Here is a 25,590-nt window from a genome sequence, read left to right as displayed (position 1 = left end):
TGTGCCTTTCTACCAGCTCTGTGTATCTGTGTCATAGTCATCCAAGAGGAATGGAAACTGAACAGCCCTGCTCTTGGATTTTGTCATTTTTTAGCAAACTCTTAGCCAATGTAAGGTGCTCAAGGTAAAAGTTCAGTGGGGGGAAAAGAAAACAGAGCTTGTGGCTTGCACCTGTGCTAGCAAGGCAGCTTGCTGGTATGTGCCAAAAGTACAGGCTGTCTAGCTTTCTTTTAAGATTTTTCCTCTAGAAAGACATGTTAGGTAAGAGAGCACCACAGCTTTATCAAAGGCATAAAATTATTCTGGTATCCACTGGGATTTAGTTGTTTACCCATTTCATAGGCTCCCACAAGCTCTCTTTCGGTGCACTTAGGAGTTAATACAAGCCTTCACATTCTTTGTTCCTCTTCTTTTTGAAACATAGGGGAGAATTTGCCTTAAATCCCACCACTGTCCTTCCTGGTGCTTGTCTCCTTAGATTCAGACAACTGTGAAAGTAACTTTTCCATAGAAGCTGTGTTTCTCATTTCACTTTCAAGAGAAACCTTTTGTTTCTTTGTTTCAAGCTTCAAGCAAACCTTTAGAGCTGTTTTTGAAAAGATGCCTAAAGAGTAGCTTGGAGTTATACTGGGTACCTGGCAGGCCCATGTTCAGGCAATTTAGGAAATGAGATACCTATCAGAATCATCGGGCACTTCCTGCCTTTGGGAAGCAGTGAAGTGTAGTGACAGTACTGATTTACTATGTATTATATGGCTAAAACCTATGTATTAACAGCACTTTGAGATCCTTGGGTAAAGAAATGCTTTTACATTTACTTAATGAACTGTAAGAGGGTGACAGGATAAGTCTTTATGATGCTATGAGAGCCACATCGTCTGGTTTCAGACTGAGGCCCTTTGTTCATAAGGGTGACCAGAGTATATATTTGTGTCCCACTCCTTATACAGGCACTTACTTAGTGGAACAGCTAAATGCTTGATAAAGACGCTTCTTTTTTGTCCTTTATACTACAGGTCCAGAAGCACTAAGTACTTGATTTTGTTTTACTAGCTAAGCCACAAAGACTGCAAACATGTCTCTGGAAGACATCTGTATGAACACCCAGGATTTGTCTGAAAAAAGAAAATTAGATGCTGGAGGATTTGGAACAATTTTTTTATGCCATCACGAGAAATATGGAGATGTAGTATTAAAAAAAGTGTATACAGGACCTGAGCGCACCAAGTAAGTTACAGATCTTAGATCTGATTTTTATCTTCCTGTTGGTTTAAGGAAATCTCCAAACTCAATGGGGATAAATCTAAATAAAGTGTAATAATTTCAGATCTTTGGATTCTGGAGATACTGTATGTGAGGAAAATACTCTTCAGAGAATATTAGCAAATTGTTGCAAATTTTCCTGTTTTTTTTCTCTCATGAACCAACTTTTTAAGTTTAACTCATTGTTCCAGTGAGGTTCCTCTTTTCTATTGCAAGGTTAGCACTCCTGTGAGTTGTTAAGAATCGGGGGCACTCTTGCACACTTAAGGAAATGCAGGAACTCGGTGAGCACATGACATTTTCAAGCTTGCAGATCAATTTTCAATACAGTTGTCCAACTGTAGGTGTCCACTAAGAGCACATGTATGAGCGATTAGCAGGATTCTACACCCCCCCTGCCCTCCCCCATGTATAATACCAAGAATATAACTCTCTCCCTTGAGAAAAAGAGTGAGCCACACCCTCTGCTTTAATTCAAGGACTGAATCAGCTCTTGATTTCAGTGAATTCAGCTCCCATTGCAGCTCTACTACCTCACAGCTGTAGCAGTCCTAAATCTTTCCCATGAATCATTCACTAGAGAGAGACAAACCCCCATAGAATCAACTAGGTTGGAAAAGACCTTTAAGACCATCAAGTCCATTATGTTCTACTCGTTTGGGTTATGATACGTTTTTTTCCATCAGAAAGGGAATTAAGAGATTCTAGTAGTTTGCAGACTGCAGTGACAGTTTGGAATGAACAGAGTTAAAACGTACAAGCCTGCCAGCTTTATTTTGTGTATTTCTTTCTCACTACACAGGCTCATAAGTTTAGTATTCCTTAAAGTATTGAACCAAAAATCTTAAGCAAATTTATAACTGAGCTTAATGCAAACAAACCAATCACTTTCTTCTCTAGTACTACAGAGAAACATAGAGGGAGAAAGCATTAGCAAGGAACATCGTCTCAAGATTTTCTTGTATCTTTTTGCCTGATGACAAAAACAAGAGCAACAGTAAAACTACCACCCCTTCTTCTATTTATTATAATGGGTACCATCCTTCTTAACACAGTTAGCTCCTAGCTGCGTATCTGTGACTATTGATGGATTATACCAGGGCCCAGACAAAGTTAGGCTTTAAATTCATCCTAAACTGGTAATAGTTAGTGTTATGATCCAGTATGTGGATGGTTCCCCCATAATAAATCCATTTTGAATATGAACAGGAATACCAGCCCTTTGGGAAAGAGATCTATATAGATCCCTGTACAAGAGGTAATGGAGTGATTTGATCCTCTTGTCCAAAGCCCTGCCTGATCCACCCCAGTTCAGGATGCTTATGCACTTTCTGAAAAGCAGACCTTAAAATCAGGCTGAGCAGACAGTCTCTGTGCAAGGCATTTGAGCAGAGACTTAGAGAATATAACCTTACATGAGCAAAGCTGTATCAATTCAAAACTAGGGGAAGGTGTGGTTCATCTTACAGTGGATCTACGGATTTTGGCATTTATGGCCATCGTTTTCATTATGAATCAACAGCATTTTCATCCCTGTGTTCATTCTAGCCTAGCATCTAAGTTCAGTGTGATTTCTGTTTTACAGTTATAAGGCTTCCCTCCTTGAAGAAGGCAGTATTATGTACAGACTGCAGCATGAGCGTGTGGTAAAACTGCTAGGTATCATTTTGGAAGATGGAAACTACTCACTTGTGATGGAGTATGTGCAACGAGGGAACATGATGAAAGTGCTACAGAAAGTGAGCAGTGAATTGCTTCATCCCCTGCTCTTCCTTAGGGTTGATAAGATACTTGAAAGGGACAGGTTGTTACTGCTATCCCAGAGAATGGAGTCTAGATCTCATCCTCCTTTCTGTGTTAGAGCCAGTGGCAGCCCTGCCTTCTCTAGAGACAGCAGAGGACAACTGTGGCTTTTCTGTGCATCACACAGAATAACCACAGTTATAGGTTCAAAGTTATAGGAGTGTAGAAAATTTGCTAAAGAAAACTGCTTTTGTAAATATGGAGTGACTCTAGAATTGTTTTAAATTTACGTTCAAGAAGGACCTTAGTTCTTTTTTTACCATGGCTTGAGCAGAGGTACCCTTGGGACTGAGAAAGAAACTTTTTTAAAGACTGTTTTTAATTTGATAGTTGTAATACCATTTTTTATTAGATAGTACTTGTTCTTTATTTTAGCTCCCGCTGCCTTTATCAGTGAAAGGGCGTTTTGTGATGGAGATTATAGAAGGAATGCTTTATCTGCATAAAAAAGGCTTCGTACACAAAGACCTAAAACCGGAAAACATCCTTGTGGACACAGACTTCCACATTAAGGTACTGGTTAGAATGTAAATGGAGAAAGCTGGTGATCTGGGTTGGAAAAACACAGTTTGACTGCACTGGTTAGTTTTCTTGTTTGGAAGATGAACTTTTTTGTACTTTATCACTAAGAGAACATTACCAGTGGATCACTGAAGTATGGTGGCCTATTCAGCATCTGAGATCTGCACGATCTTCCTGCAACTGGGGTGGGGTGGGGGGGAGAGGAATCACTAATGGTATTTAAAAAATGAATAATATTGTTGAGAATTGCTGAACTACAAAAAAAAAAAATACAGCTAGAAAGAAGAAAACAAATCTTTATGCATAGAGATTGAAACAAAATAGAATTTCTTATGGATCGGGTCTTTTATTCTTTATTGCTGTAATTTCTTCTCTTGCCTTTACCTCCTCCTCTTTATTCTTGTCCTTCCTTTGCCTATTACCTTTTACTCTTGTCTCCCTCTTTTTTTCCCTTAGTCATCATTTTTAAATGACAGCCAGCAGCTACAAAAAAGCAGCAGGAGACTACTTCAGAGAATGGTTTATTATCCTGTTCCAAAGCCCTTCCATTAACTTTACTGGGCTTTTGGATCAAGACATATAGATATAGAGCCTACTGCTAAATAAACCTCAGTAGAATTTGCAACAGTCCTCATCAGATGTCCTGTCTTTGGTCAAGGTGAGTCGCTGAAGCAATCACCCCATTACAGTTTGAAACTACGGAATAAGTTCCTGTGAAGAGTGCTCAGTCATTTGGTATTTCTTACATTAGAGATTTAGAAGTTGTTTTACAAGGTTAATATAGTAGCAAGTCCTACTGCAGTATGAGCAGCGTGCAGATAAGAGGTATAAAACAAACAACCCCCCTAAAACCAACAACAACAGCCAGAAAATACAACCCAACCCAGCCCAAACAAACAAACACACCGAACCATCATGATCTGCTTTAAATGTAAACTGGATGGGGTTTTCTTGTTTCAGCTTATATGGACAGGACCAAACTAGGCTATCATCACACTGCATCACAAACTGAACTGGAGTTCAGGATCAAATTCAGAATCAGATCAGACTTAAGGAGCTTGATCAAAAGTATAATTTAAGGCAGTTGTATGATCTATCTGCTTGAATGTATCTAACATTGCCAATATTTATGAAGGGAAACAGTTGTTCTAGGAAACTGCAAATGTGGGAAGATTTACGTAGTATCTTCCTCTAACACAGTAGACCTCCTCTCACAGACATGAACCTGGACTCCTAGTTCCTTAGCAGGATGTCACTTGCATTTTTCTCTTCTTCTGAATATATGACTTTTAAATTTAGCCCAAAGTTTCAGAAACTCAAATGGACAATAAGCTAGTTATAGGCAATGAGAGAGTAAAGAAAAGCAAGTTAAAAGTGAGGCAAGGTGCCACCTCAGTATTTTTCACTTCTTTTTTCCCTACATTCATTAATTTTCCTTACAGTCATTCCAAGTAGGTTAAATTAATAATGAAGGCTCACCTATTGGCAGTGATACTTCATTTAGGATTCTAAAAAAAAAAAAGGCAAAGTTTGTTTTGCTTTCTTGTTGTGACTTTTAGCAGTATTTCATTTTTAGATAAGTTATTACCAGCTATTCATTATCAAATTGAGCAGTGCATGAAATACATGTTTATCGCCTCTGCATCATGGCACTAGCTCTGATGTGTCTCATTTTTCAGATTGCAGATTTTGGTTTTGCATCCTATAAGAGCTGGAGTCATCTGTCCCGAGAAGAGACAGGCCGACGCAAGCAAATCAACAGCATTTGTCACTACAGCGGTGGGACTCTTTCCTATATGGCCCCAGAGCATTTAAGCACTATTCACATAAAACCTGGAGAGAAATCAGATGTTTATAGCTTTGGCATAGTGATGTGGGCAATTTTTGCTAACAAAGAGCCATATGAACGTAAGTTACTTCCAAAAGGATGCTATCATAGAATGAAGTTACAAATGTTAAGCGTTTAAACTTATAAAATTAAGATTAGTAGATAAAATCACGTATGCCTAAAAACAGTGCCTGTTCTTTACCTCAGGGCCAGTAAAAGGCATTAGTTGCATCATTCCGGACTTCTAAGCATAGACAAGAACATCTAAATTGAAATCCTGGCATGAGCCCAATCTGTTCACACCCATATGGTGGGGGCGTAAACCTGCACTCAGTGGCAGAAGTTATATAAACCTCTGGCAGGCCAAGCTGGAATCTTTGATGTTACTCTTATTTTCTGAGGTGGACTAGTTATGTGTGGTTTTTCTTTTAACAGGAACAGTCACATAGCCAGTTGTCACTTCTCAGCTGTGTGGCACAAATTTCTTAACATGTAGTAATGTGCTCATACAGAGCAATAGGAGCAGACTGTGGAATTCCAGAGTAAAATGTTTATTGTTTTGAATGGATTTTTTGCTAAATGGCTAAATGTTGCCTGTGTGGCCATCTTTGTGTACCCAGTGCAAAGCGTAACTGAGATACAGGTTCTGTAGAGCTAGATCCATTACTCTACTTACGCTAGGTATGTCTTAGATATAAAAGTAAATCTATTCATCTTAAAATAAATTTCTAACCCATGGAAGTTAGGGCAGAGGATTCAAATTCACTAATGTGAAAGTAGTAGCTGTAACTCAGACATCTTTGAGATCTTTTACATATCCACAAACACACATGGAACTGCTTCATTTTTTCTTTCTTCACTATTTTTTTTACCTATTGGAAAGGTAGCAAAACCCATGATCAGAATTTAATTTCATTTTGCAGATAGTATAAATGATTCTCAGATTCGGTTTGTTGTCAAGGATGGAAAGAGGCCAAACATAGAGGAGATCACTGATAAATGTCCAGTGGAGATTATTGACTTAATGGAACAATGCTGGAAACAAGAGTCAGAGAAACGGCCAACCTTTGCAGGTAAGGCACTGCTTTAGAATTCTTTTTGCTACTTGTCCATCTATAGTTTGTAATATAGTAAAACAAACTTGAGTGTTTTACTCTTAAAATACAAGTTTTTGCTTTGAAAATAGAAATATCAATTCACATGCCCAGTAAAGCATGCTCCCTGTACCCCAATGGAAAATGGGATCTGGTCCAACATTTACAGATTTGAGAAATACTCATGAGTGGATGAAGCTAAGATATTTTATACTTGCTGATAATTTGTCTTTAGCATCTTCATCTTCCTGCTGAAATGTACAGAAAAGCTGACATCTATACCTTGGCTATGACTGAGAAAATACCCTATTGAAACTAGCTTCAAAATGTGTCTGGTTTAGCCTTCCCTGAGCAATACAACAGCCTTTGACTAGTTAATCAGCCTTTCTTATAGTCAGATCCCAAAACACTTGTAATCAGTGGAAGTCTTGCCTGAGGGGGCTGGGGAGGAGACTAACAACATTCAGCGAATAAGTCAAAATTCTTTTAAGGCCTCCTGCCTCTTCTTTCTGTTTCAATACATGGTGCCAAAAAACGCAAACAAACAAACAAACAAACAAAAAAACAACAAATAAAACAACCCATAAAACAAAAGCCTCTATGCATAACAGGAAACTGAGGTTTGGATTTATCCAGGAACATCAAGAGCTTTGTATACAACAGGCATGTACTTAAATACTTGGGGGAAATTTGTATAACAGGAGGAACCCATCTACTATTTCCATATTACTATTTCCATATTTAACCTGCATAATCTACTGCTAATGGGTTGAGTTTATGCTTGGACTGGGTCTTAGATTCTAATTTTCCCATATACAAAATACTGGTATTTACCATGTTTGTAAATTATTTCAATAATTCCATCCTTACCAAATAGCTGAATGCAATTGAATGTAGCTTATTTCTTAAAATGTAGCAACCCATCTTTTGGCCAGTCAAGTCAGGGAAAGGAGCTGTCTGACACAAGTCATAGACAGGGAGCTTTCACCCTGAAAAGCAATACACCAACAACAACGACGACAAAAGTCACTAGAAATCATCCTGTTATTGTTACTATATTAGGGCTAAATAAGCCATGTGAACAGATTTCAAATATATATATATATGACTTTCCTGTTTCTGGCTTCATACAAATCTTTATTCAATCCTTATCCATCAAAATTGTTAACAGTATAAATCACTTATTTTCTATTGAAAACCACTTTCATGTAGTTCTTTCCTTTTTGCAGAAATTAGTCAAAAATACAGTCCATTTTACTGCCAAAATCTAGAAAACAATATTGGAGCTGATCTGGAGAAGTTAAAAGTGAGTAACTTTCTAAGCATTTTAAAGTGTCAGTTCCCCATAACCCCTCTCTCCAATCCCAGTTATGTCCAGATTCTGTCACTTTGAGACTGATAAGGCTGACTGACCTGATTTCCTCCTGTGATTAAAATGACTGGATTTGGGAAGGAGGGGAGAGCAGTGCATGTCATTTACTTCAGCACTTCCTCCCAAAATACTCTTGTATCCAAGTTTGGATATTGCTGTCTGGATGAGCAGATGAAAACAGGCTGGATGGTGAGTCAGAGAGTAGTGGTTAGTGGGTTGTACTTCTTCACCTGGAAGCCACTAACAGCTGGTGTAGTGAAGGGGTCTGCTGTACCAGGGCCTTCCCTAGTTTGCCTCTTTATCAGTGGCCTGACAACAGTGATGGAGCATATTTTCGTAAGGTGTGCAGGTGACAAAAAACTTGGAGGACCAGTCAATACCGTCACAAGGGCAAGGCTGCCAGCTGCAGGCTGGAGAACCTGTGAAATTCAGAAAGGACAAAGGCAACATGTTGCACCTGGAATAATCCCTGGCTTCAGTGTCAGCTGGGGTCTGCCTGGCCGGGGAGCAACCCTGTTGAGAAAGACGTTAGGGTAGTGGTAAGCAGCAACCTGGGCGCCAACCAGAGCCTCGACAACAGTCAGGAAGGCCAGCAGCAGGAGGAGATAAGCTCAGCACTTGTTAGTCCTGCCATATGAGTTGGGGATGAAGGGGGCCTATAGGGGTGCTGGAGAGGGACTCTTCATTACAGACTGTAGTGACAAGACAACGGGTAATGGGTTAAAACTTAAACGGGAAGTTTAGATTGGATATAAGGAGGAAATTCCTTCCTGTTAGGGTGGTGAGGCACTAGAATAGGTTGCCCAGGGAGGTTGTGAATGCTCCATCCCTGGCAGTGTTCAAGACCAGGTTGGACGAAGCCTTGGGTGATATGGTTTAGTGCGAGGTGTCCCTGCCCATGGCAGGGGGGTTGGAACTAGATGATCTAAAGGTCCTTTCCAACCCTAACCATTCTATGATTCTATACCAGGACTGTCTCAGCCAAACTTGCAGTATCTCCTCATCCTATCTATAAGGAGTTATTGAGAAGATAGAGCAAGCTCTTCACAGCAGTGATAGTAAGAGGACATGAAACAGTGGGCATAAACTGAAATAAGGGAGATTCAAACTGGATATAAGAGGGAAAACAAAAAAAAAAAAACCAAACTTCCCTGTGCGGACAGCCAAGCAGCGGAGCAAGTTACCTAAGGAGGTTGTCCAGTCACCATCATTGGAGGGTTTCAACACCCAACTGCACAACTCTGATCCCATAAATGACCCTGTTTTGAGCAAGAGGTGGGCCTGAGATCCCCCAAGGTCTGTTGTCACCTGAGTGACACTCTGATTCTATGACAATACTTTGCAAAAGCTCCTCATATATCTATTAAGTTTCACTCATTAAATAAAATGTTATTCCTAGAGATTCAAAAGTGGCAGAATCTGACAGAGACTACATATAAAAAAGACCTCTGTAAATTCTTGGTAATCTGTGTACTACATTCATCTAAAGAGTCCCAGCCTGTTTGAGAGCAGGAAGCTATACCGCAGCAATAACAGGGAATATTTTGAGTCAGATGTTTTTCCTGAGTATCCAAGTCAGTTTCTCTTACTTCTCTGTAGGTTTATAAATTATGATAAAGAATGTTTTTCTGACTGAAAACATGAGAATGAGAACTTCTTGGGCTGATTTTATCACAGATTTTATGAATTTACTCACTTCTGTAGTATTGACAGCTGTCAGTGAGAACTCCTGGCATTATAAATTTAATCTTTGCAGTGAAATAAGGGTCAGATACCCAGTCATTTTAAATAAGAAAACAACTTCCTTCATGAAACTGTTCATTTACAGTTTTCTTTAAAGTGCTTCCTTCTGTCACCAAGTCTGCAATTGTGGAAACGAAAGTTTCTGGTTTAGGGAACATGTGATGTTTGTGAAATACTAGTGACTGTTGGAAAATACAGTAGAGTTTTGCAAAATAAAATTGATGGAACAAATTTCATGGACTGTTTTGACCAAACTAACTCATAATGTGAAGTATATACATCTGATTTATGGTAAAGTATATACACTGATTTATGATAGTGACCCCAAATCAGGATCATGGCTAATTATACTAGCTGTATTAGTTCTGTGCAATATACATCTCAAATCATAGGGATCAAAGGACTACTTGAAAAATAGGCCATGAATCTATTACTTTCTCAGGAAGGAAAGCATCCATTCTGATCAGGGCACAGAATGCAAGTACTGCATCCAAGGCAAGTGAATGTGGTGAATGAACTGTTAATACAGCTTCAGTAGCAACATGAGTTGGAGGGTTGCACATTGGGCATAGCCCTCCACTAGCAACTGCAGAAGCAGTCCACAGCCTCCTAACTAAAATGACCACAGAGTCACAGAATGGGTGAGATTGGAAGGGACCTCTGCAGGTCGTCTGGTCCAATTGCCCTGCTCAAGGAGTTCAGTTATTCAAGAAGAATCTAAGGACCTAAGATTACAATGTGCTTTAGAATGTTATCTGTTGCTTTCAGAAGTAAGAAGATTTTTTGGGGGGAGGGATGGGGAACAGGGGACAGGAGGGAGTGAGTAGCGGTTGTTGATTTTTAATCTGTGAAAGTACTACTTGGGTTTAATTAAAAAAAAAATTACTACTTTTAGAACTAATGAGTAAGGAGCACTGAAGGAAATAGAGAATTTTTTTTCAGGTAAAAAAATTTACTTTGAGGGAACTCTGAATAGTGGGAATATCAGAAGATTAGAACAAGAATGGATTTTGCCTTCAATCTAGTGAAGTGAGGATGAGGGTTTACAGAAAGGAAATTGCTTATTTCTGAAGATTTGCTTTAAACTCCTTGTTCATAATACTCTTCATAAAAGTCATCATGGTCATACCTGAATGTAAATCTTTCTCACCTCTTCCCTCTTGATGAATATACTTGAAATAAATATAATCCACAGAACAGGGTGCACGTTTGCTGCCTTTGCCTCAGCAGCATCTTCTCACCAAGACTGCTTGCAAGAAGTCTATTAAGTACAAGGCAGACAATCCAAATCCACTATCTCTGGGTTAAGCTCATACTCATGTAAGGAAGGATATTGTTTGGCCAACTTAGAGTATTGTATTCTGCAGTTGTATTGCAGTCCTTCCCTCTTTCATTGAAGAAAAGATTTTGCCCATCCGTAGCAAAGCAATGGGTATTTTTTGTTAGGCTATGCTCTCTGCAAGATTCCCAGATTCATGGAATGTGTTCATCCCAGTCACTTTGCTGTGAAGCTGTGCTGTTTTCTATTCTACAGGAACTCCCTTCGGTTAAACTTTTGCCTATAAATTCTTTCTTATATGCAGAAAATGTGGCCTGTGTCAGACGAACTGCTGGATGAGATGCAGTCCCTTCAAATAGATGCTGTAGCAGAAAACAGAAGTAATGCTCAAGCAGGTAAGACACTTACTAACACATCATTATTCTGTGTATTCTGCCAAAGATAAAGTTTCATACATGTACAAAATAAGTGATCTTACCATTAAGGGGTTATGAAGAGACTTAATTATTCAGCATTTGAGAAAGAAATGTAATCACTGAAAAGAATAAATTTGCTGCCAATGTCCCAAAAGTCATACATAGATGAATTTTCCTTTCTTATTTTCCATCACATTTTGCATGAGTTGTATGTTTCGTGGTTTTATAGAGCTGTCTTACTAATATGTGATTATACAGTTATAGTTTTGTAGAAATGTATCTGGAATTTTTTTACCAAAGTTTTTAATGGCAAAGGATATAGGATCATGCCTGCAACACTGATTTACAAGCAACAATATCAAATTCAGCAGAAAATAGATCCTGCTAAGTTTGCTCACACCATTTGAAAGACATGAAATGAATAATGTTAAACTGTAACATATAACTAATAAGCCTTCCCCAAAGCTAGGTTTGCCATAACTGCTCTTCAGTAGAACTGATGGACTTTGTAGGGCAACACTACTGCTATATTTCAAAATAAGTACAATTACATTTCTCTAGCACAAATAACCACGTATGGCTGCAGCAGATTACGTGTTTTAATTATGAAAGGCTTTATTTTGAATCTACACTGCTGAAAGATACTATCTTGACAGCCCATCAGTCAAAGTCAGGTTTTCTTCTCCAGTCAATGGCTATTACTCAGATAGTGGTAGTGAAAGATATCCCACAGGATCTGTTCATACATCTCAAACTTGCCCTGAAGAATGGATGCCATGTAGTTTATGCTAATACTGAATTGCTAATAGCTATCACTTTTGATGAGGTTGTGTCTGTATTAGATCATTCCTCCCATTCCCTCTCTAGCAGCAGTAACAAAAGAAGCAGAATGAGTCAGACTGGAGGTGTACTAATATAAAGACATAAAAAGGAACTAGTCTGAATTCATGTAATTGGGGATGGAGGGATGGGACACAACACAATTCACTGACATTATCTGTGCTAAACAGAAGCACATACATACACTTTATTCCAATTTTACAGGGGTCTATAAGAATCCTTTGCTTTAGGCAATGTACATTGCCAGACAACTGTGTCCACATTGTACAGACAACTGTGAAGCTTTCAGAACTTTTTAAGGAAGCATCTGTAGTCCTACCCTTAAAACCATAAGAATAAAGAGTAACAAGAAGATTTTTAAATTCGTTTTTAGTCTTGGAATGCTGCAGCATGATCCAGATCATAACTCAATCTAGTTTGAGACTGAAGTGGAGCTTCCTTTGATAGTGAGAATTAGTTTGAATGATGTAGATGACAGATTATTTTATTTGGTAGGCATTACTTGTAAAAGTGTATACTTTGAGACTATAAAGAATAAATAAGATGAAAAGGATTAATCACAAAATACCCAGACAGGATATTTTGCGTAATGATTTGCAGACATTACTTAAATGACAAGTAATTTGTGCTGTATGAAATAATACCTATTACAGTGGTGTTATTTTCCATCATTTTACACTCTAATTTTGCACCAATTAAATCTCAGTTAATGCCAGTGGAGACACAACAGTAAATCGGACCCTGCAAATGCCTTCAGCAACTATTTATTTCAGTGGCTGAGAACTTGATGTCAGTATAAATAGAGTATGCAGTGAATTCTGACACCACTTAAGTGGATTTTGATACTGATAGTTTAAACAAGCCTATACCTCCTAGATAAAAGCTTGCAATACTTCTCTGTAAAGGCATTCTATATAATAAAACACAGCTTTCTGCTGGAAGTGATGATATATTTAACCTTTTATATATTACCATAATATTAAAGGTAGATTAATAGATTCTAGTGTCATCACAACAAGCTATATAATTGCATTTGGATGTATTTAAAATATTTTAATTTTCTCCCTTTCAGATCAGCCTGATTCTCTACACAGTATTCAAGGTCCCATGACCAATCAGGTTAATGAAGCCCTGTCTGCTGCCTCCCCTGAGAACCAGCCTGTTGAGAGCTGTGAGACCCCATTTACATCTGCTGATAATCTAAACAGAAAACTTCAGCGTGAATACAACTACCATGCATATGGGAGCTGGATGGATAAAGCAGTTCTTCCTGTAGTATACACCCCTGAAATGAGAGAGGAAGAAAGGAGACGAGTTTCCTATGATCCACTTGCAAAGCCGTCTCCTATTCCTCAATGGAGTGAGCTGCATCCCAGAGCTGAAAAAACAACAGTAAACACTAATCCATATATTTGGCCAGCCGCAATAACACCAAAACAGGGAACTGTAGACACTTTTCACGGGATAAACCCTAAGGGTATTCTAATGGGAAACACAGATGCTACCTATGGCTTGTGTTCAGCCAGTACCTTTAACCTAGGCACACCTGTGCCTGAATCTGACCAAAACTCGCAATCACAAACCAATGTAAACTGGTATCCAAAGAACACAGACAAAGATACAGGTGAGATTCCTCCTCCTCCAAGACCTATGTTTCTGAAAACACACTTGCTCTCTAAAAATTAAGTGGTCAGTAGTGTCTTGTAGTTTGTGTAACACTTGTTGCTAGCAGTTGATCTGCGATATAGCAAAGGGGAATTTATTTCATTAAGTTCTCTGTCTGCTTGATGTTACTTCAGGTTGCTAAAACAATATCTTTGGCTTCGTTATGCTACTTTCACTGATTTCAGGCTGTCAGTTTCAAGTGAACCATTTCTAAAGCATCAATGTAATAGAGAAGCATCAGACCTAATACCTAAGTCTTCAGCTACCAACCAAGTAACAGCAAATGGCAGATACTGCTACGGCAGCTACCAAAACAAAGAGCTGCTATCAGTCATTCTAGGAAAGCAAACAAGAACTATTGACTCTGAAAACTGTTACCATTCATACCATATGTTCTGCTTGTGCAGAAACATCATTTGCAGCATTTCAGAAAATAAATGTGTATTTTTAGCTTGATTTGCAGAAAGGTATGAGCCTCTTAAGCTCAGGGAGCCAACAAGGAGCTGAGGCTCATAACTGTTTTCTCCAGAGAGATGTGGCTGGTGCTGATGGGGAGCTTCTGTTGGTATTTGCTAGTGAGCTGTGGCATACAAATGTGTGGAGACAAAGAAAGAACGCTAAGCTTTGGCAAAGTGTAAGTAAAATGGCAGCTAGAGACCTGTAAGACGTAACTTTCAGGAGCTAGAAATGAAAGATACATTTGCCTGTTCCTACTAAATATTGGATATTTTTAGTGTGGTATTCTTTTCCAGATCATCTCACAAGAATGCCTAGCTTTTTACAGGCAGAATGCCACAAAGGTGTTATTCTGTTACATTATGCAGAGGCTGGGATTAGTTATTTATGTGAGTTTATTTGTTGAAATGAATCAGAGCTGTCATGCCAAAAGGCAGGGATTAGAACCATCAACATCACTAATAAAGTGAATTCTTCTGTTTGAAAGAAAAAATAAAAAAAAACAGTTATTGTAGGGAGGCTGCATGGAATAGCATGGTAGATACTGGACTTAGATGCAGAAGAGCTGCATTACATCTCTTCCAGTGACGTGTCAGGTGACTGTAACTCAGCCGCTCTTACTGCCCCAACATAAGTTCAAGAGCTCATCTGCAGGCATCCAAAATAATTACTGCCCTGGGCTGGAAGTTATATCTCTGCCAAACACTGCTGCCACCAGCAGAAGATGCAGTGGTGTCCATGCCTTTGCTAGAGCCACTCACAAACAGCATGCTAACACATACCACAGTCAGTCTCAGCAGTAAGCAGTAAAAGCACACTTGCGAGTTTGGAATTTGCCAATTTGAAGACCTGCTATGAAGCAGCTCAGTCCATAACTGCTGTGTGCTGTGTTCCCACAGTGCTGTGCATTAGCCAGGTATTCATACCCCCACATGGAAGCCCATTGCCCTTACTGGGATCCAAGGGTGGTTAAAGCTATTAGTCAGTGAGCAGAACCCTGATAAGGTTATTGCTTTAAAAGAGTTATTCAAGGGGATATAATAATTTAAAAGCTTCTCATCTCTTTGTATTTAAGAGCACAAACTGTGTACTTATACTGTTACAAATATGGCAGTCATTTTTAAGTACAGTTGTTTTTTATTTACATAATGCTTTTGAAACTTTTTTGTTTTCCCTCTGTTTAGGTAACACAGATTCCACTCCTTTCATAAGGCAAATTTTTAGACATTCTAGTGTTCCCAGAGCAAGCAGAGGTGAGTGCTGTAGCCTCTATCCATCCTGGTAGCTAACAGGCTATGCATTGCATCCTGACCAGTAAAGCAGAAAACATCAGGATCTTGAAATAATTTATGTCGGTGCTTAATACCTCTAACCATAGCTGAAGTTCTCAGTACAAGTGTGCAAAACTAATTCCTGTTTCTAGAAGGACCTGTACACACCATTAAATGTGTATTTGATGGATCAAGACAGTATGTTTTTCAATCTGAAAGAGCTTTTAAAAACATGATGGCATTGCAACATCTTCTGCACAGCAAAACCAGTCACTTTTAGATTAAATGTCAAGTTGCTGCAACTCTACCCAGCTGCTGAACCACACATGCATTTGGGACACCTGTCCTTTCTTGCTCTGGGTTTTGAATACAGATCTCTAGCTGCAGGCCTTGTGCTGATCACCCTTCTTTGAGGCACAGGTCTCTCAACTGTCTTAAATCCCTGAAATTGTTCTGTCCTTTAGGACTTGTTAATATATGTTCCTTTCAAGATGTGTGGCTTGAGACACCCTGAACTCTTTAATTAACCCTTTCAAGGCTTGTCCAAGTTTGTAAGTGGTTTACACTTAGAAAACTGGAAACAGCAGGTTTCTCTCTTCTTGACTATAATGACCCAAATGTGACAAGCAAGTGAAGTATAGAGGCTTAGAAAAAGAGGTATATAAGCACAGTAACTTTTACTCTTAATATCGACAAAGCATTTGTATGTGTTTTCATATCTTGTGCTAGATTCATTTTGCTACAGGTTAAGAAAATAACACACACATGAGATTTCTTAATTTTTTAGCTAAAAATATGAACATATTTCCCAAGGCCTTCACCTTAAAAAAAAACAAGCCCCAACAAAAAAAAAAGGAAAGGATACAGGAATCATAATATTTTGAGACATGATAAAATGCATTCCTTTTGTGCAACGCCTAGAAACTAATCATGCATACCTATAGGTATTTCTGACTAGCAGTTTCAGGTTAACAAATATTAAATGCATTTAATCAGATTTTCATGCATGACCATAGATCTCCACACTGCAATTGAGTGTGTAACAAGGATATTTGTACATCTAATCATCATTTTGGATGATTAAATACACAGTTTGTGTGTCATTTTAAGTATCTGTACTTCAATTTTATACCCAGATTGTGATACTCACCATTTAAACTAGAGTTACAACATTTAATGGATGATTATCTAAAAAAAGTTCAGAAAACACTGTCAAGAGAACAGAAAATTGATGTCATCCAACATGACTAGAATATTCAGTTTCATGTTATGTGTGAAAATCAGACAACTTCAAGCAAAAGACACCGAATTAGGTTTTTAGCTAATCATATACAAATAAACTACAGATGCAAGCTCACGGAGATGCACACAATTTAGCAGTGCAATCAGTGCATATTGACTTTTATTGCTGAGGATTCAGGCCTTAAAATAAATGAGTAGCATTTTTTGGTAAGGCATCTTGGAAAACATTCTAGTCTTGCCTTAGAACCAAAAGTACAGAACGGGCGGCGGGGGAAGGAAAAAAAAAGAGAAATGTTGTTGAAACAAACACTACACAAGTAGTGCCCTGTGAAAATAGATACAACTCAAGGATACATTCCTAGATAGCAGAGATGAAATAAACTGTGGAAGAGAGATGCCATCAAGACAGCACAGTATAACATGGAGTATAGAAATTTTATGAGCAAGTAGAAACAATTTTCTGTAGTGTCACAGAACTTTGAAATCACAACTGTAAACCTGAATGTATGTCTATGAAAAGTAAAGCTGAGAGGCAGAAGAAGTAAGGCTTTAAGATTAAAACTGCTTTCAAGTAAAGACTACCTTCTGCAGCTGTTAGCCAGCAGAAAGCGAGGCTGCTACACATTCTTAAAGTGCAGGGAACTTTATTTACAGTCTAGTAATTACCAGCATGTAAGGCTTGGTTATACCACTTTATCATAAAATAGAATAGGATTAGTTTTCACTTTGTGAAAGTATGTTTGTGTTGACTGCATAATGAAAATATGCTTGCAGTTGCCAGTAAATGGCTATTTCTGCATTAAATGCAATAAAAACATTTAATCACTTCCCCTACTAGAAGAACTTTCTTTCTACTTACCTCCTTCTCATGTTCATTCTTGACATTTGAACAATATGCAGTTGATTATAAAATTGTATTAAATTCCCTTATACAGAAGATTCAGTCAAGTACAACATAAGTTACAGTTCTGGAATTCAGATTGGATCCTACAATCACATGAAGATTGAAGAGCCCGGTCAAAACGTCAGCACTTATCCTGGTGCTACGGAAGAATCTTATAGGTATTATAAGAAAAATGGTGTGTTTGGTAAGAGAAATAGCTCCCTATTCTTGATGTATTTTTGCTATATATTCATCTGAAAATCATTTGGTTTGGAATGTATGAAAGCAGTACTGCGTTCTCCCTCTGATACTTGAGAAATAACTGTTTGGGTTCTTTTCTTCTACGTGCATGAGAGTGTATAAAACAAGTAAGAGTTTGTGCTAATAATGTTCTGTAATACTGTGTACCTCATTTGTCCTATAGTTTTATGACCTCTTACGAGAAACCAGATACAAGTATTGATGTATACGCATCAAGAACAAGAGGAGTAACAACACTCAGACTGGTAGAAGCAAGGTTAGGATTGGTGGTCCTCACCTGACTTATTGTTCAGGTCATGGAATATCCCAAGTTGGAAGGGACCCATGAAGGTCGTTGAGCCCAGTGCCTGAAACCACACAGGGAAACCTAAAAGTTAAACCAGATATCAGAGAGCATTGCCCAAATGCTTCTTGACCACTGACAGGTCTGGGGCTGTGACTACTTCATTCTGGTAGAAATTGGAAGATTCTGAAATTCAATTTATTTTTGTTGGTCAATACCAAATTAAACTATCTCTGTGTATTCCTAAGTAAACAAATTACTAGTGTCCCAGAATATAGAACATCATACAGACAACAGCTGTGTCAGAACTCTGGGAAGGAGCTCTTCAATCTCACAGGTGTAAGTGACAAACTGTGATAGCCTCAGATCAAAAAGCAAGTCCAGCAGCTGACCTGTGAAGATGTGTGTCCTGAAGTGTTACTTCCCTGGCATCATTGGGTAATACTGCCTTCAGTGAAATCCGCTTCTGATTGTTATCACTAAAATTCTGTCTCCAGGTATTACCAATAACTTGTAGAACAGGTGAGACAGCAAAAGGAGCAGAAGAAATGTTAAACAATGCCATTTTCTTATACTTTTTGCAGACAATGAAAGTGCCGTGACTGATGAACATCTGAATCTAGTGAAAGAAAAGTTGGCCAAACAGTGGAAGGAGTGTGCTCGTAAACTGGACTTCTGTGAACCTGACATTGATGAAATTGATTACGACTATGATCGATACGGACTAAAAGAAAAAGTTTACCAAATGCTGCTTAAGTGGGTAATGAGGGAAGGTGCCAAAGGTGCTACATTTGGGAAGCTTGCCAAAGCCCTTTATGACTGCCAAAGACCAGATCTCCTTAATAGTTTAATGCAAATCAAAAAGAAAGAAAATTGACAGAGAATGAGGGGAAAATTAGGGTATTTTTTCCTGAAGACCTTCCAATAACAAGTAATAATTCTGAACAGGCTTTCTGGAGCTCTCTTTTTTGCACAAGCTTTTTGGAATAATTTTTTTCTGCCAAGCAGTTCTCAGTGAATACATCCTTACTGGTTGTATCAAAAAGTTTGTGTCAAGATAATTGGTCTTCCAGAAGGATAAGCCAGGAGGAAGAACCTGACCTGAACTAGCCAAAGGGATGGATATTCCATACCACAGAATATCATGCTCAGTATATAAACTGGGGGTAGTTAGCTGCTCAGGGACAGGATGTATATCGGTCAGCCTTGATCATCCATCAAGGTTTGAGTGTTTTTTTTTTTGTTTTATCTCTTTCTTTGTTATTACCCTTTTCATTATTAGTGTTAGTATTACATTATACTTTATTTTAATTAAGCTGTTCTTATCTCAGCCCACAGCTTGAGCCATAAACTCCAGCAGCTGAGAGTTAAAAGAAAAAAAAAAAAAAAAGATGCCTTCAAATTCTACGAGTTTACAAAACTACATTCATTTTAATATGCTCATGCTCAATGTCTAACATACAACTGTAAAAGAATTTCATACCTTGCATTGTATTCAAAACTGAAAATATAAAAGTATCTGATACCATTGAGTGGCCTCTGGGTATAATCAGCATAACGGAGACTCAAATGAAGTGTTTAAACAAAGTGTGATGGAACCTTATGGAGAATTCTGCCATGCATGCTGTCTTTTTTTCTGGAAGTTCTTTAACTGTCTGCCTTCGCTGTCTTAGTCAGGAGTGCAGCAAAACAACATGTAAAAGAAAAGAAACTTAAGCATTGGCATGCTACAGCAGTCTAACCACTGTTTCAATGAAGCAAGCTTTGATCACTTCCTAGGAAAAAGCAGTGACCTTTTTGCTGTCCGTTAAGCAGAACATTTTTGATCTGTATGTCGCATCAAGCAGCTTTAAATAAACTATGCCGCTTTTATCTGATTGACCTTTCAACATTATAATACAAAAAAATAGAACCTTTCAACCCTATAGATAACATGGAAAATAGAGTAAGAAACTCAGAGTCTCTGAAATACACCCAATCTTGTACATAGTGAGAAAAAGCTACAGGGAAACAAAGAAGGATGATTCAGTACAAGCAGGGCCACAGCAGAGGTAACTAACACCTGGGAGGGCTTTCTTCCCTGTGTCCTAATGTCCTCTAGGCATTTTTCCACCCCTTCCCTCTACATACAGAGTACAGAAGAACATGCTCCTTGCAGCATGCCAGGTTTCCCTCCTAGCATACCAATGAGCATCAGGAGTCAGCCAACCAATGTTCATTCATTTCTCACCACAAAACGGCACCTAGGGAAAGTGCAGCTCACACTCTATCCTTAACACAGCCCCTGGGGAGAAGGGAATGGCAGAGTTAGGATCAGAACAAATTCCAAAGTCCAGAAGCTATATTTATGCTGAAGAAAGTATTGCCTGTGAGTGAAATGAAGGAGATTCCTGACTTATACGAGATTTCCCTCTCCTCCTCTACAATGCTAAGTGGGTCGCTTCCTTTCTCTTTAGCAGTTTCCTTGTCTCTTTGGTACAGACACTAACTTCTGCCAGAACTAAGATTCGATCAGATAATAAGCATTAAAGCTTACAGAGCTCAGAGAGATGCTTGATGAGAGCTCTTTGAGACAAAAATCCAAGCTAATCACCTTAACAAAGCAGTAATACTGCTTGGATTTTGAGCAATGGGTTGCAATTTCTGTGCCACCCGCACACGTCTCGAGAGAATTAAATGCAGCATCAGAAGGGACATTGGGTCACCAAGTTCACTAAAACAGATTCCTACAACCCCTTCCAAAATCATATCAAGAACTGCCTTCTGAATGCTACTTTTGCCCTCTCCAAGGGAAAAGCTGCTTCTGCTTTTGTCATAGACTATTTAGAGCCATTTCAGGTCTCTGAATCTCTAGAATACCTGAATCTGAACAAAAATTATACCAAGACTGCTTAGATTTACAGGCCGGAGATCATACTCAACTTTGAAATAATGAGACCATCTCACACTGATGTACCTGCACTTGGGCACCTTGGATTTATAATGCAGTTATTCATAAATATATGAAAAGTATATAGATACTACTTAAGCTGACAGACATCTATTCTTTGCTCGCATAAGAAAGATAACAGACAAACATAAAAAAAACAATTCTTAAATGTGCGTCTGTGCTTTAGTTTCTTCATCAGTCTGAAATGTTCTTTGAGCCAAGGTATCTGGGTTCTTGTATTACTACCTGTTCTGCTTATGACAAAGCATCCTTTGCTATATAAATCCGGTTATTCTCAACTTGGCTAGTATTCTAGCTAAATAGGCCTCCTGCTATGAAAACATATGCTACTACTCTCTACACTTTACAGCTTCAAATTAATTTCATGTCTACTCAATCTTTCTTGCTTGGAAGGTCAATACCAAATCATAGAAACATTAGCATTTTCACATCTTCATTCTGAATGTGGCAATTCACCACTACCCGTATCTTACCTCTTCATGCAGCTGCAGCAACAGGCTTTTGTCCCAAGGTGAAAACCCTGTTTCCTGGAATGATCAACATCCAAGAGGCACGAAAGCCCAATGTCCTGGGTTTAGCAGTAGCAGTCAATTTTTCTCCTTCTTGGTAGCTGGTGCAGCACTGTTTTGACTTCAGCCTGGGAACAGTACTGATAATACCTATGTTTTCAGTTGTTGCTAAGTAATGTTTACCCTAACCAAGGACTTTGTGAGCCTCATGCTCTGCCAGGGAGGAGGGAAAGCTGGGAGGAAGCAGAGACAGGACACCTGACTCAAGATAGCCAAAGAGGTATTCCATGCCACAGCACGTCATGCCTGGGGGGGTAACTGGGAGTTACCCAGAAGGACATGGGCTTCTGAGTCGGACTTGTTTCTCGGTAGGTGGTATTGTATTCTCTTCCCTTGTTATTTTCTCTTACCATTGTTGTCGTTGGTAGTAGTGGTGGTGATTTGTGTTGTACATTGGTTGCTGGACTGTTCTTGTCTCAACCCGTGGGAGTTGCACTCTTTCAATTCTCCTCCCCATCCCTTTGGGAGCAGGGAAGGGGAGAGCCCCTGGGGCAGGGGGGGCCTCGATTGCTTTCAGTCCGGCACCACTCACTGGGAGTGAGTGAACAAGCTGTCTGGCTAGGGTTTAAAGCACGACATTTCTTTTTGGTGCCCAACGTGGGGCCCGAAGGGTTGAGATAACAACAGATCTGTCTGGATTAATAGTCACTCGTCACAATGCTGATTTATTGGCTCTCAAGGTTGCTCCTCTTGATCTCACAGTTTCAGTATACCTTACTTGTATCCGGTATTTGCTGTGTTAGTGTTTTTCAAGTGTCGGCTTGGGCTAAGGTTTTTGTCTCATTGTACTTTATGGTAATGACTTGTAACACAATAGAATCATTGATCATTAAATTGATCTGGCTTATGTTCCCAGTGTGGTCACCATCTTTATACTCTGGGAGGTATATAATAGAAGTGCTTAGAAATTACACATCTTTTTTCTCCTTCTCGGGTGGTCAACCTGTGAAGGAGACATTCTTTTTACAAAGGCATGAAAATAGCAGGATATTGCACTTCATAGAAGTAGCTAAAGTAAAAGGGGCAAAAATGATCAGTCAATATGTACACAGACTCAAGAAGCAAATCTACAGCAAGAAGCAAGGTCTACAACAGTACCTGGATCACAAGGGACCCGAACCAGACACAGATATGGCTGGAACATAGCTAAGGCAGGAACTGATGGCCCTGTGCTAAGCTGAAATGAGGCTCCTTGGCCCAGGAGCAGAAGGGATGAATGGGAGACACCTCAGCTGAGGCTGATAGTGGCCATTAAAGCCTATTAGTGCACTGATGGCCCTGACAAATTAGCTTCTCCTTAAAAGCTCCAGATTTAAAGCCTGGCTAATGGTAATGATTCTGATGTCTTGTATGGGATCATTGCTGCTGATAGAAGAATCTCATGTGTGGATGAAATTAATGCCTTTGGAGACCTAGAATTACTCTTTTTGTCTGATCTTCCAGCATGTCTCAAATTGTCTGCATACTCCTCTATGTCAGTGTAACTGACTAGGTCTTTTCTAGATTTTCTACAACATGGGGAAGTACAAAAATAGTAGACATATATTTTCCATCCAACCAGGAGTCATAAGGCTACTTTGTCCCTTGCAATTTAATGGGCAAATTGAAAGATCGCACTGTTCTGCAATTCTGTCCCTCGCAAGAAGTTTGGGAAAATACTTATGGGCTTGGAAATGGTATTTGAATCACCCTTTTCACTACTGTTCAGTTCTGTAAGGAACAAATCCATGTACCATTGATAGTGCAGCCTGGCTGCAGGGACTGTGAGGGTTCATCACAGGTGACAAAGTCAGAGGGTGCAGCAGTGATGCCCTTGAGAGCTTGCATAATTCTGACAGCAGCAGCCAGAAGTTGTCATTAAGCACAAGTTTCTGACTGTAGAGATGACCCTACTGGAGAGATGGGACAACACCCTGGGGGGGTAAAATAATTACAGGGCAGTTGAGAGGGAAAGGGAAATCTGGGTCTGGGGAGACATCACCAGCAGAGCAGTGCTACCTCTTTTAAATGTGTTTGTTTTCTTTTTCTTTTCCATGCAATAGCCAGAAATAGTTCCCAGAAACTGAACCATCAAGCAGTAACTAGAAAAATAAAAATGTTTTATGGGAGCGAACAGGAGTACTAGTGCCCCAGTTGTTCTCAACTCTTTCACAGGCTGTGCAAGAGTAAGTCTGTGTCTGTCTTGCTCAAAGCATTTTCTCTCCTCTCAGGCAGTAATTTATGAGGAGAACTTTTCTGAGGAAATAGTTGGGCTGAAATACTTAATTCTCCCAGTTGCCCATCATTATGTCTAAAACTGCTTTACTGACAAGTTCTGGTGAACTGAATACGTTGAACAGTTTGAATCTGTGAATTTACACTCTTTTTGTCCCTAGATCATCCATCAGCTGCATCCAACCTTGGCAGAATCCTGTTTCTACAGCTAGAATAGTTGATTCTCCAGCCATTGCCCTGTGGACTGAGACAGCAACTTTCTCCTCTACAGCAGCTTTCTCCTGTCGCCCCTCATGGTGCCAGTCATTTTCCTTACATATACAGAAAAGAGTCTTTAGCCAGTGCCATTTCTGTTCAACCGCCATGTTAGTTTGTTTCTTCTCAGGCCAAAGAAGGCAGAACACTCACTGTGGGAGGGATGGCATGGTCCAGGCACTTGGGACAGGAATGGCCACTTTACAGACTGTGATGGAAGGCCTGGAGATGACACACGGTGCAACACCTCATCTATGACAGCCTTTTCTATAAAGGGACCATGCAGCTTTTGTCACACTGACAACGGGGTTATCCCATCTGGAACTACCCCATCCTTTTTTTAAGTGATACATAAACCTGCCCACCTTCCTTTTCTCTTATTTGGTGAGGGCTTCTGGTTTTACCTTTCTAATTATCTCTTGCCCTGCCCCTACATTGTACGATGGATGCTTTCTACCTTATCACTCAGTTTTTCAGCACAGGTTCTGAGAATGTGTTACATCTCCATCAATCATAGTAGTTAGAGGATATGCAGGTAGATTGAAAAGCATTTTAACAGGCATGAACTTGGATACAGGATTGAGACCTTTCCCTCTGAAGCTCATAGCGATACATGAGGTAGGAGCCCTTTTTGATTTGAAGGAATTGCACAATTCAGAAGAAAAAAAAAAAAACAAAACAAACCAAACCAGTTAGTGTGGCAGAAGACCAAGCTACCTCTTTCTTAAACACCTGTAGTCAACCTATACCCATAGTTTCCTATAGTCAACTATCACCCTCAGTCATTTTCCACCAGAAAGAAAGGTGGACAGTGACACACAAAAAATGAGCCTCTGAAAGTGACCTAGCAACCAAAAAAACTGTAAGGGCTTGTAGATGTCACCAGGCAAGAGTGAAGACAGCTTGTTCTAATGATGGATTGCTTGTAATTAGCCATACTAAAGACCATAATCCTAAATGGTTTGATCTGCTCAGGGGATAAACTGAACCTGTACGCTCACACAGTTAATTTCTTTATGCACTGGGATTTAAGACAGTCATTTACCTGTAAGACTTCTTAATCCCATGCAAACAAATGGCAATACAGTGGGAAGACTGACACTTGAGCAGTCACTGAGCTCCCGCTGGGCTGGAGTAAACACATGACACTGACCTGTCTTGAGGAAATCCCACTCATCCAAGTATAAGGCTGTTTCAAGCCTAGTACCAGCTCTACAGCTTTTGTCTATTTTCCTCACTACCTTCACAGCCCTCTCCACCATCGCTCTGGCCAGCTGTACTCAGACTGGACAGTCCTCCTCCACACTTGGAAAGCAAACACCAGGGAAAGCGGCCAATCTCCTTGGTATTTTGTGAGCCACCAGTGAGAAGGTCATGAGGA

The 25,590-nt window shown here is 39.4% G+C and overlaps 1 protein-coding gene across 1 annotated transcript; it reads left to right on the top strand.

The window, feature by feature from the left end:
• The first annotated feature begins 1,016 nt into the window (after positions 1 to 1,016).
• Positions 1,017 to 19,311, top strand: RIPK1 (receptor interacting serine/threonine kinase 1). Its single transcript, XM_057399357.1, has 11 exons — positions 1,017 to 1,227; positions 2,849 to 3,002; positions 3,442 to 3,579; positions 5,268 to 5,496; positions 6,340 to 6,489; positions 7,740 to 7,816; positions 11,209 to 11,299; positions 13,233 to 13,784; positions 15,466 to 15,534; positions 17,730 to 17,882; positions 18,806 to 19,311. Exons 1-11 carry the CDS (start codon positions 1,076 to 1,078, stop codon positions 19,096 to 19,098), a joined length of 2,058 nt encoding a protein of 685 aa, XP_057255340.1. The 5' UTR covers positions 1,017 to 1,075; the 3' UTR covers positions 19,099 to 19,311.
• Positions 19,312 to 25,590: the final 6,279 nt, after the last annotated feature.

The sequence above is a fragment of the Pezoporus wallicus genome, unplaced genomic scaffold (genome assembly GCF_028554395.1).
Source record: "Pezoporus wallicus isolate ANWC-B61680 ecotype Strahan unplaced genomic scaffold, APGP_CSIRO_Pwel_v1 contig_818, whole genome shotgun sequence".
In the NCBI taxonomy this organism is placed as follows: Eukaryota; Metazoa; Chordata; class Aves; order Psittaciformes; family Psittacidae; genus Pezoporus; species Pezoporus wallicus.
Note: the sequence above shows the minus strand (reverse complement) of the source record. Positions and strands in the feature narration are given on the sequence as shown.

Excerpts from the sequence above, each read along its gene's own strand:
- RIPK1 (XM_057399357.1), top strand. The coding sequence starts at position 1,076 with ATGTCTCTGGAAGACATCTGTATGAACACCCAGGATTTGTCTGAAAAA. Across the intron at positions 3,003-3,441 it reads TGATGAAAGTGCTACAGAAA|CTCCCGCTGCCTTTATCAGT; the intron begins GTGAGCAGTGAA and ends TCTTTATTTTAG. Across the intron at positions 7,817-11,208 it reads CTGATCTGGAGAAGTTAAAA|AAAATGTGGCCTGTGTCAGA; the intron begins GTGAGTAACTTT and ends TCTTATATGCAG.